The sequence below is a fragment of the Anarrhichthys ocellatus genome, unplaced genomic scaffold (assembly GCF_004355925.1).
Source record: "Anarrhichthys ocellatus isolate YVR2014 unplaced genomic scaffold, GSC_Weel_1.0 scaffold11, whole genome shotgun sequence".
Taxonomy (NCBI): domain Eukaryota; kingdom Metazoa; phylum Chordata; class Actinopteri; order Perciformes; family Anarhichadidae; genus Anarrhichthys; species Anarrhichthys ocellatus.
Window position 1 is genome coordinate 10,147,147 of NW_022280041.1, and position 12,425 is coordinate 10,159,571.

Sequence of the window (12,425 nt, forward strand, 5' to 3'; positions counted from 1 at the left end):
CACACACACACACACACACACACACACACACACACACACACACACACACACACCTGCAGCAAACACATCCGCTGCCAACACACACACACACACACCCCGGTGTATCTTCCTTTTACAGAGAGATGGGGAGGGGATTAAATGAGTGGAGGTGAGAGGGGGTTGAGCAACATGTGATGTGCAGATCACACTTACGGATCGCACCGAGTGACTCGCTGATTCTGCATCAGTAAACAATTTGTACCTGACGGTTGATCTCGCCCACGCACCCACCTGCGGTGGCACACTTACGCAGTCTGTGTGCGTATGTGTTTGCGATTCTTTAGCCGCACTTCTGAGGACTTTCCCAATGCCAGCCCTTCTCCTAATTTACAGAGATCTCATTCTAATTCTACCCATAACCTCAGATCTCAGCCTGACAATGATTACCTTCACCTTGCAGCTGCAACACACTGCACGAGTCAGGTGCAATTGAACGCATCTCCTCTTTATGTTAACCTTCCTTCAGCTACTAAGAAAAATAAGTTTTGGTGGCATGGTGACTCATATGAGGTCATTTAAAGTACATTCTATACACCAACCTCTTCGCTGGCAACGCTCTTAAAAAAGACTTGTCTGCCTGCAACCGTTCATTTGTTTCATATGAATAATTGTTAGATCCCTAAAGAGATAAAAAAAAAAACATCCAATATTTTACAAGAGAGCAAAGATTAGAGCCATTCAAGTCGAATGTAGATTGTTTAGCATAATTTCCCTCCTGTCCTGTTCAATTGATCATCTCCCTCAGATGTATCTTGTGCTCTCCTAAGCACTGCTGCATATGATGAGTGGTATGGAACTGGGACACAGCATGGCTCTTCGGTCCTACCACACATAAAGAGTGATGACAGTCAACTGTATTCACCTCGGGTCCCAGGAGCGGAACCAAGTTCTGAAAGACCTGTACTAAAACCACAGTTCAGGACTTAAACCCTGTCTCTCACAAAACTGCGTTTTAAAAAAATGAATAATATTTTGTTGTATGGGAATGTATTTTTGGGAGACCAGGCTGAGGATTTAGGGGAGTCTATTAGCAGAAATCGAATATATTTTCCCAACTATGTTTATATTAGTGCATAATCGCCTAAACTTCAGAATCATTGTGTTTTTATTAGCTTGGAATGAGCCCTTCCTCGTGGGAAGCGGGTCATTTTTACGAAGTCCGCCATGTTTCTACAGAAGCCCATAATGGACAAACCAAACACTGGCTCAAGAGAGGACCTTCTGCATTCTTATGTTAACTAAGGCCACCATAGTTCTCAAACACACTCGGAAAGGGAGGGGTGTTCAGTTGGTTGCAATGTGCAACCTCACCGCTAGATGCCACTAAATCCGACACACTGGACCTTTAACACGAATAATAACTTTAATCCCTGAATCTTGACACGAAAGTATTCCCTTATGAAGTGCAGGCCGCCCACAGCGTCTTGACCTGGGAGGATTTTTCTCATCTTCCAATCTTCATGAGGCCATTTGATGCAAGAACACACTCGCACACAAATCTTTCCACACTTGGACTTCGGCTTTCCCCTCCTCTGCCTCCCCTTTCGGTTCATCAACAGGGCGCCTCCTCGCTCCTCCTAATCTCCTCCTCCATCTGTCTCCTCGGCCCCCGAGCGAAGCTCCTCTGACCCGGCCCACTGATCCACCTGCTCCTCCTCTAACCTTCTCAACCGCTGCGGGAAGCGGAATGAGGGAGGGAGGGCGGCTGTGGAAAAGGTGAAGAACGGCCAGGCGCTGGGACAAGCGTTGTCCACGCAGCCTGAGGGCACGGTAGGAGGATGAATTTAGGCCATACTGCTCTACCTTTCCCCAGAGTGCAATTACACCAGCAATTACTCTCCCTGGGCATCACACACCCCACTAAACCGCCAAGATCACATCCAATATGCCAGGGGCCGGCCGGGATACTGGATGCTTAATGTACTTCAAAAGGCTCACCCTCATGATAACTAGCTACAGGGATCGCCAGAGGGTATGTGTGGAGAGCAGGAAGAGGAGATTGGGAGAGGATGAGCTGATGAGAAGAGGATGAAGTGAAGGATAGAGGGACGGTAAGAGGCACACATGCGAGTGCGTATCTTAAAGTTGATATTCCGGGCTTACATATCCGTGAGGGAAATATCAATGCAGAGCTACTCGTTTTGTACCTGTCAGCAACAGTGGGATATGATGATACGACACGTCTTTACTCTGTATTAATCTTCCCAGCTATTTCAGATAGATATCCGCGTGCGTGCCTCCACATCTGGAGTGAATAAGGGGATCAGACTCCGGAGTGAGTGCTCACGGTGCTGTGCTTCTCCCACGACTCCAGAGCATGTGCGGGAATACAGGTGCCAATTATTTTCACATCTAATGTAAACCAGAGAACAAGGGCGCGTCAATCACCACCGCCGCCGCCCCTCGGAATGGAAATGGGATGTATTCATAGGAATGCGGCTATTTTGGCGGCTGATGAAATGGGTCGGTTGGGACTTGTAAAAATATCCCCGCAGAATCAGGCTTTGGAAGGAAAAACCTCAAATCATCTGAACTTCAGACTGGTCCGTCTCTAATGAGCAGAGAATGTGGCTGCGTTTTGATACATGCTCATGAAGACATTCACTATTTGGGGATTTCTATCCTAACTAGTGTTAACAGGAGAAAGTCATTGATGATCTGCAGGTAGGAATGTAGCCTGACACTGGGAGAAATGCAAAGGACAACAAGATTACACAACAATGTCTACAGCATGGCGGCGCTGAGGAAAAGGATTGTCAGTCGGAAGGATTCATCCTCTGGGCACCACGAATGTCTCTACAAAATGTCTCGCTTGCACGGCGACAATATTACGCTATGAAAAATTCGAACTAAGCTGTACTGTTGGAGAGTTTGATCTGTAAAAGTGCATCAAATTTTTTAAAGGTAATGCCAATTTCATGGTTTTTCCATGTAAAATCTACGGGCCTAGTTACGTACTATGCCACCACCACCATACTTTTTTAATCAGATACCACAGGCGTGTAGTGTATAGCCACACTTTCAATCAATTAAGAGGCATCCCGGTAAGCTGAACTGCCAACCACGTCAAATACGCCACGCTCGACTTCCCCAAACCACAGGCTGAATGTGTTGCAGCTGCTGGGGTAGTGGGCAATCTCACGTCGCATTAAATCAAAGATCGCTTGCGGTGATTGGCAAACAAAGCCACAAATAGTCTTTTTTTTTCTTCCAGATCTGGTTACAAGAAGTATCAAATACAGGTATTTTTTTTGAGTGGAGAAGTTTTGACACTACTTATTACTGGATTAAAAAGGTATGGAGTAAAGAGTAATAGACCAAGCCCTGTAACATCTGAATATGAGAAGTGTAACTATAGCAGTCTAGCAAATGCAGGGCAGTAAAAAGTACATTATTTGTAATGCAAATACAACGCAAAGTACAAAAACCTCTACAGCGTATTTAAGTGCAATACTTGAGTAGTTACTTTCCATCACTGTTAGGCACTAAAAATCATGAAGACGCCTGGGATTCTCAGGAGACAACATTGGAAGAGAGTCCTTCCTTCTTTTGGTGTCACAAACAGGCCGATGACCAGGACGAATGAGTAAGTGATATAAATATAAACAGCCTGGGGCCCCTTCATTACTTATAGCCAGAGAACGCATGGGATCGACAAGGCACTGAAATGTTTGTCTATTGGAGTGTCATAAATCAAAGATTTATTGATGGTACATCTTGTCCCACAGCAGCACAAGTGTGATCAGGTTGAGATCTGCACGATTAACACTTCATTTGGCTGTGTACATGCAGCACACACAACCTATTAAGTCTGAAGAAAACTGGATGTAACATCTCTACTCCGCCGGCGTGTCAGAGCCCGGTCATAGTGCTAAGCGACTGCCAAACACATTCAAAGTCTCTCGGAGATAAAGGAGCCGTCCCTTTGACATTTTGAGAAAATGCCACGAATGACAACCTTTAAAAAGCTGCGGCGAAATCCGTTCGCTCTGCTTCGTATTCTAAAAAGCCTCTTCCTTTTTCAAAGGCGGCGTGAGAGTGACAAACCAGAGAGCAGTCGAGACATTTTTAGCATCTCCGGCTTCAGAGCGGTGTTCCTCTTTCCCGCCATGCTAATTCGTCGGGGTCACGCCCGCTGAGTGTTTGCTTGAGTGCTTCACTGTGGGATTAGGAGATTCAACAGGCAGACAGCCATTTGAATAATTGTTTTCAAATGTCTTTCTTAATATCAAGATCCCATTACTTACTATTCCGTGCGCTCTCCTGGCGATGAGCGCCGGGGACTGTTAAGTTTGTGTGTGCACGCCTGTCTAATGGAGGCACTTATGCGAGGCCATGGAGACTCACTCAGGATGCGACGTAAATGGAGGCAGAGAACACAGAAACACAGAACACTTGATGTGGATTGGCTCATTAACTGCACAAGTGGGAAGGCTACACTGCAGCCACCTTGGGACGAAGATAATGGCTTCGCTGTCGTCTGCGTGACAGCACTAAGGCTTGGCCTGAAGGCAGCGCAGATACCATTTTCTATACAAACAAAGTGTGTAGACGGATGTTTTAAGAAATAACAATGTCCAATGCAATCTCTAGAATGTCATTGTTGGCAAGGTGGACTCTAATGAATCATTAGGTAATGCGATCCTTGCGGTTTTAGCCGGGGGGGAAATGTCTTGACAAGTTTAATGTAACAAGAGGAATAGTGCTTACAAGCTGGTTTATGCACTATTTCCCGTCGTGTTTTGTCATGAGATTCAACCAACTTTGTGGCAAAAAAAAACCTGCTTAAATTATAAAATAGTGGCCTAAAGATCATAGCAAAAATAAAATGCAAGCTTTGAGGCAAGGAATCTGATTAGAGCTGGTAGCACCGACTCGAAGAATGCCCAGATTTTATTTATCAGGACAATAACACGCCTTCTCCACACTTTGTTATTGCATCTACTGCTGAGGCTGCAGATTGCAACCAACTGAATACCCCTCCTCTCTCTCCTCCCTTTTCAAACGAAGATGGCCTTCAGGTAATGTAAAAATGCAAAAGGCCCTCTCTGGAGCCAGCGTTTGATTTGTCCGCTCTGGGCTACCGTAGAAACATGGCGGGTCAACATGGCGGACTCCGTGAAGAGGACCCGCTACATATGTATATGAACGGCTCAGCAAACGTTTTTAATGAACTACTAAAGCTGCATTGATTGATATTTTTGGCCACGATAAGCTGTAAACATTGACATGACCTTATAAACCGGCAAACATGTTACAGAGCGACATTTATGTCCAACACTGACTCTCGTTTTAATTTCGTTTTGCTTTCTAAAAAGTCTCAGTGGAAATACAGTGTCTTTGTTAGCTGCTAAATGCTCCGCTGTGTTCACCAGCTAATCGCTACCATTGTTTGTTGTTTCGTGCTGGGAAAGTAGCATGCGGCGGGTTTATTATCACAACTTGTTGGCTGAAAACAGCGGCCTGCTGCTGCTTTCACCAAAGTCAGAGTGGCGAGAGTGAAACAAAGTAAAGTAAAAACTAAAAGAACGAGTTAAGCGGTCTATGGAGCTATGGGAAACTGCAGAGTTGGTCATTATCTATAATCGATCACGAGGAAGTTCTATTGACTAGATAGGATACAGTACAGCTGACATCATTACATGACAATGTAAACATCAAGCCCAAAGGAAGTGGCCATAGATTGACTTCACTCAGTGCCATAATCACTTCCTGTTTCTACTCCATCACAACACACTTCACTCTCTGGTGGGGTTGAGATCGGAGGCCAGACCATCAGACAAACCAGTAGCAATCACTAAACCACTGGATTATTTATCACATGCATTTGGCTGTTTCCTCTCTCTCTCTGAACCCACTATTCACTCTCTCCATCTTTCTATCTGCTTTCCTCTCCCAAGGCGGAGGCGGTCGCTAAGCAACCTGCACAACACAGCAGTGCAGCTCTCCAACTTGGCTCTCTGCCCCTGTGGTTTCAGACAATCAAACACACGAGTGTGTGCGCGCATTGATACAGAATGTGTGTGTGGGGAAAGGTGAAAGCTATGAATAGTTTCCATCTCATAAGCGAAAGCCAATAGTCCCTTTAGCTTTTAAGAGCTGCCTCTTGACTCGAGTAGAGCATCGTCTTGCATCCAATGGGGATTCATTACAGGGCAGCCAACTCTGAACTGCTCTAAACAGAAAGCACAAAAACGAACAAGAGAACGTGTGAAGAGATATGCTTTTAATTCACTGCAGCTTGAATAAAACCACCAGAAAGACACCTGCAGCAGACACAGCCATCCATCTAGAGACGCATGTCACACGGTCGAGGCCGACATGGTTCCTAAAGCTTCCTGGCAAAGAAAATCTGTGTAGTCTTGTTCAATAGCAGCTACATAATCATAGCTGCTATTGCTTGGCAACAAATTTGAGTTCAAGGAGTGAAACCTGGATCAGCAGAGGCTTCAAAATTGATTGATTCCTCAGCATCACAGATACAAGGCTTTAGTTGGATCATGCTGTGCTTCCTCTGATCTACCTGTTAAAAGAACCTAAAGCAAAGCACACCCCACTGACGGCAACATCAGCATTGACCAAACCAACTGCAGTACAACATTAATGCAATTATGTGTTTTGTGCTGCCACATCACCACTCACACAGGTACAAATGTAGCCCAATCTGTAGAAAAAAACAAGAATACTCCTTTTTCCACCCACAACTAATTACATACTTTCACAGATTGCTATGAGGTTACAGTAATCAAGCTAGCTGCTTACAGAGTTATACATTCGAAAAGTAAGAATGATCACGGCTTTACAAAAAATATACATTTGTGGGCATGCACAGAGCGACACAACACCTGGTGTGTCTAATAGTTTAAAAAAAAGAAGGTCCCATCAGTTTACAAAAGCAAAGCTCAAGAACAAATGGCACTTACTGGAACTACAACAGTTAGGGATCTCCGGGGCTGCGTTACAGCCACACACACGTAAACAAACACTCCTAAAGACACTAGTCAGTAGACAGACACTGTTTTTCCACTAATTAAATAACTAAATTGAGAGATGTCCAATCCAATTCTTCTGCACTCCACATGTTGTCTCAATCGTTTAGCATTGATCAGTCTTGGCATATAGTTCCAATTCATGTTTACCAAACTGGCTTTAAACAATGAATTGTTCATACACAGAACCCTGTAAATCTGTTCTGCACTGACCCGTTAATTTGATCTCTGCAAGTGTGTCAGTAAATGTTGTAAACTTGCAGATATGTTAAGACTCAATTTCAGAAAGTTACTTGGACTGTAAATATTTATGGTAACCAGATGTTTAAAAATGATCCAGAAATGTTTTCCCACCCCAGGACTTCATGTTGCTGACGGCAAAAAGACTCATAATTAGCTTTATCCATAGAAAGCGTTCTCAAAATAAATATCACATGGCAGGTGTAACTCAATTTGTCTCAGCTGGCTGAGCTAGCAGAGCTTCAGGCCTCCACCACCTCAGTGCTCGGCTCCTGGCTCCCCTCGGCGGGGCCGAGCGGCCCGGCCCACCACAGGCTCAGGGCGTTGTCCTGTCGGGTCTCCTGAGGCGACACCACAGCTTCATCTCCCTCGCCCTCAGAGGCCGAGTCGCCCTCACTCTCGCCGGGCGACGGGAACTGGCGTTGCCCGCTGGATGTTGCCAACAGTGGCATGAAGGGATGAATACTGTGGACGAGGAAGATGCAGGATGAGGAGGAAAACGAAAATGAGGATGTGCAAATAAATGTGTTTGTAGGGATTCAAGAAAACTGATATTTCTGGTATTCTGCCCTGCAGCACTTGTTATGCATTTAAAGCACATTTAAATGTAAACACCACGAGGAACTAAGTGATGCATTTCACAGTCCTAAAACAACTGAATTAATTGATGTCCACATTCTATACATAATAACAGAACATTCACAGATACATCATCTCTTCTACACAGAATACAGAGCCGGGGAAGGAAGCCGTGGTTATTGCTCCCCGTTCTCACAAAGCAGCAATACTGCTGAGGAATATTAGAACTCAAACACTGATGTTTCTTCTCTTATCTGAAATATTTCAGACAATTTGCTTTGAATGATAATTGGGGGACCAAAACAATAACAGCAACGCACCCACTTAACATGATTGATGGACCAACATTTGCTGATTGCTTACTTTCTCCCTCCTCTACACAGTTGTCTGTTTGTATTGAAGTCTAATTATATTCTTGCCAACGCAGATTTGAACGTTATATTAAGAACCATGAAGAGAAAGCACGGCTGAACTAAAGAGATGAGTTGTGTTACGTCTCTCCTCCTCTCTGTTTAGAACCGGGGGCAGGCTACATAAAACTCACATACTCTTCTATTACTATGTTTGACACAGCCTATTTAAAAAGGTGCTAAACTCCAAATTCAGAGCATATCTATGATTGATGGATTGCCTCAACAGTGCTCTCAACATGTCCCATCATTATTGAACCTGAAACAGGAAGTACACAGTGGCGTTATGCTTCATCAGCCAATGGAATAGGTCAGATTTCTTTCTTCGAGCAATCATACCTGATGCCGTTGGTGCAGTCCCAATGGGCCTGGAACCTGAGCAGAGGTTGCAGTAGCTCCTCGTTACCATCAGGAGGCGCTGTCTGGGTGTCCCATACCGACACCACTCTCTCTGTGTCGCCACTGAGCAGGTACCTGCCCGACCTTTAAACAACAACAACAACAACAACAAAAGCATTTGTACACAATGAACATAAAGGACCAGATTTCTCAGCCATGTGAAAGTTTGTGCAGGAAAACTAGATGAATGACAGGATGCTCATATTAATACGTTATGTGGTCTTGAGCGCAGCATCGCTCACGAACATGTCACTGATTAGAGTTCTAGTTAGTGAAGTAAACTTACTGGTCCAGATCAAAGTAGATGCGTTGGTTGGTGGCCACGTTTCTCTTGAGTGAAAACACGACCTTGCCCGGCTCTCTTAGGTCCCAGCACAGGATCTCTGGATCCTACACACACACATACGCGCACGCACACGCACACGCAGACACTTATTCCAGGGCTTCCAGGAGATATCACAGATAATATTTTTGATTAAAAAAATTCAAACAAAAAGCCTGTGCTCCTGACCGCATTGCTTAACTGTAGATGAATTACCTGGCAGAGGGACTTGCAAGCGACATAATAACTTTGTAGACTGGAATGCTTAACTAGTGCACATTCAATCTGAACAGGGTGACATACGGGAACAGGAGTGAATGGAAGGCACTGACTCACACAGAGGTTGATAGCTATGGAGTCTCCACATTGCCAGTTGTCAATAAATCATTCAGGACAATTTGTGCAACGTCATACCTGGAGAAGCCTCCAGACGGTGTCAACAGAGCAGAGTCGGGCACTGTTACTCTCAGGTCTCTAGTCTGCATGCTGCTGTATGCCAAGTGCGCGCGTGTGCTTGTGCTCACCTTGCGCCCGCCGGTGTACAGGTAGTTGCCATCGGGGGAGAAGAGCAGATGGGTGAGGCCTCCGTGGTGGCGGGTCGGCAGCAGAGCCAGCAGGGAGCCGTCTTGGCAGGAGTAGAGGCCGGCACAGCGGGAGTAAGAGCCACAGGCGTAAACAGACTGGCAGGGGCTGAAGCCAAAGCAGGAGATGATGCCATTTTGGCCCTGCTTCTTCACTGCAGTGTGAGGGCAACAGAGGGACATTTGGCAGGTCAGCGCTTTTAAAAAGGTTCACAAGAAGACACAGCTCCCAATCGCTTACACTCAAAGTTGACTCTTTAAAAATGGCTTTTAGTTTTTCTGCACAAAGTGGTCCAGTCCTCACGTGTCCCACAGAAAGACAACATAGACGGCAATAATCTAGCAGAGCAAGATGGTGAGCTGGCAGCAAAGTTTAGAGTGAGCTTTGCTCATTACATAAAAAAACCTGATTCCAGGCATTTTGCATTTGTTATCAGGTTTGTTTGTTCCCATCTGAAAATAAACTTTATGCAATCAATTATAAAAATAAATCGTGAAGGACATGAAGACTCAAACTTTTGAGTTGAAAATTAAAAGCTATTTGTTGACATTTTCAAGGATCATTTTGGTGGTTTACAAGACTTCAGCCCGTTAACTACAAGGCAGACACCGGCTCAGTTCACTTCAGCGCGTTACAGAAGACTGCCAGCGAGCTGACGCTTGTTTGAAGTGTGTGACAGAGATTAGGAAGTCCTCACAGTAAACATTTAGTTCTCTTTATTTCTAGTCAGAGGTGCATAATAACAACTGTCCTTGTTGATTTGTTCAAGGAGACTCGAGCCCGTTAGATGTGACAGCCAGCTGTCAAACAAGAACTTTTTCAATACAAGAAAACAACTGACATCACATCTTATTTTTCGCATCCACCCTGCTTACTCATTGTTTGTCTTGTGGGTTTGATTTTCGGAGATCTTAGCTGGCGAATGCAAATCTTTTGATTTGATTTATTCTTCACTCTCAAAGTAAGCGCCCTTGAACAACAGCGAGAGTTTTCAAAACAGTCCCTGCCTTTAAATCAATACATAATGTGAGAGCCCACAATACATCAAACCGGTTTAAATGGCTGTTAACGTTTGATGGAAAGCAACCACAATTAACAAATCAGTAAGATTTAACGCTGTACTGGGAAGTCGACATGTGATTTGTGGTTAGTAGCTAAATCGTTTGATAACCGACCTACGGTGGGCCGCTCCTCGCAGTCTCTTCCAGGGCGGTCGGTGTAGAAGACCCTGACCATTTTGTCAAAGCCGCAGTAGAGCTGCGTGCCATCGGGCGAGAAGCAGAGGGAGTGGGCTGCCGTCAGCTCGTCCAGGTGATTGTAGGGTCGGAAACTGGCTCGCACCTCCCCGTAGAACGCGTCCCACACGTGGACTGGGTTGTCTCGGCTACTGCTGGCGAGACTGCGGAAGAGGAGCGAGCGAGAGTGAGTTATTGAGACGTGTTGGAAAAGGACTCAAAGACAAGGCAGGGAATAGAGAGTGATTGATGCAAGAAGATATTTTATGAGCAGTGAAAGAACACGGGGACACATCAGTATTTGACTGTAACAGTAACTCGTGGTATCAAATAGAGTTTTACAATCATCTCACAGGATACAAACCAGATTCAAATGAAACAAGCTGCTGAGATTCTTTTGAAACATACATTATTTATGACCACAAAACATCTTGTTTGACTCATTTTCTAACCTCTACTGCACCGCCTCCACCTGAATGTATCAATGCATCAAAACAGATACACAGCATTGCGCTATGCCTCATTATGGAGACAAGACCACAGCCCATTGTTATCGATTCAAATCGGGGCCAAAGAGTGAGCCGTGCCTTTTTAACTCTAATTACTGGGCGCTGAACAAATGCCGAGGCATCGCTGCGGCTCAATTAGACAAAGGAAATTAGCCCCTACCACTGCTGCCGAGTTCCGTTATGGCCCCTCTGTGCTGCAGCTTTATTCCAGAGCAGGGAAATGCCCAATTATAATGCTAGACTGCTGCTAGCTTGGAGCAATGCCTAGAACTCAGTGCAACTTAACCGAGCCATAACAGGGGCCCTTATTCCCTCTCTACAGGAGGGGCATCAACAACACACGGCTTTTGGCAGACAGAAGTTCAAGAGCACAGGGGGAGAAACAAAATGGGAGATGTGAAAAGAGGGTGAGGGGGGGGGGGGGGGGACAGACAGAAAAGGCCCTCGAAAAAAAAACAGGTTTGCTTTAAATCTTCCAATAATCACAACCACAACCTTTGATCTGCTTTGCCCTTAACAATCCACTCGGAGCTTGTCCGACCACCTAGCCGTGCCCTGCAGGAGCTCCCCTGTGATAAGTGACAGTGATCTGAAGAAGATGAAGAATAACGTCTGTCAGCTCCAGCTGGCAATCCTCAGCCTTGTGACAGGCAGGCCTTTGGCAGATATACACACAGGCCTCTCAAGCGGTTCATTGTCCACATGAGTCGTTTGTAGATGATTTTGCTGTTTACATAACTCATCTTTGGACATACAGCTCCTGACCCCCCCCCCCCCTCCTATTACACAGTGAAGGCTGTCTGGTGTAGGGGTAGCGCGGTGCCAAAGCTGGACCTTGATCAGGGGGATCTTTCGGAGGGTGGAGGCACTAACTGGAGGACGGTGGGGGCGGAGGGGTATACACAGTAAAAACCGTTAGCAACTTGACCTCAGCTTGTTAGCACTGCCCTACATCTCTCAACATGGACGGCATGTCCGTGTTGAGAGATGGCAGGGCGTTACTGGTGTTTGCTGTGTTCAACAGTGCACGCAGACACGCCGTGATGTCACAATTACCACTTTTCAAAACGCGCGCACACACACACACACACACACACACACACACACACACACACACACAC

General features: G+C 45.5%; 1 protein-coding gene across 1 annotated transcript in view; it reads right to left on the reverse strand.

Annotated features, from left to right (window-relative positions):
• Positions 1–6,250: 6,250 nt before the first annotated feature.
• The window catches only part of wrap53 (WD repeat containing, antisense to TP53), a 15,652-nt gene continuing 9,477 nt past the window's right edge, over positions 6,251–12,425 (reverse strand). The window contains exons 8-12 of the mRNA XM_031851152.1: positions 10,736–10,959; positions 9,503–9,714; positions 8,943–9,046; positions 8,597–8,740; positions 6,251–7,733 (exon numbers count right to left, since the gene is read on the reverse strand). Of these exons, the coding sequence (XP_031707012.1) occupies positions 7,511–7,733; positions 8,597–8,740; positions 8,943–9,046; positions 9,503–9,714; positions 10,736–10,959 (907 nt within the window). The 3' untranslated portion in view covers positions 6,251–7,510. The remainder of the gene's footprint in view (positions 7,734–8,596; positions 8,741–8,942; positions 9,047–9,502; positions 9,715–10,735; positions 10,960–12,425) is intronic.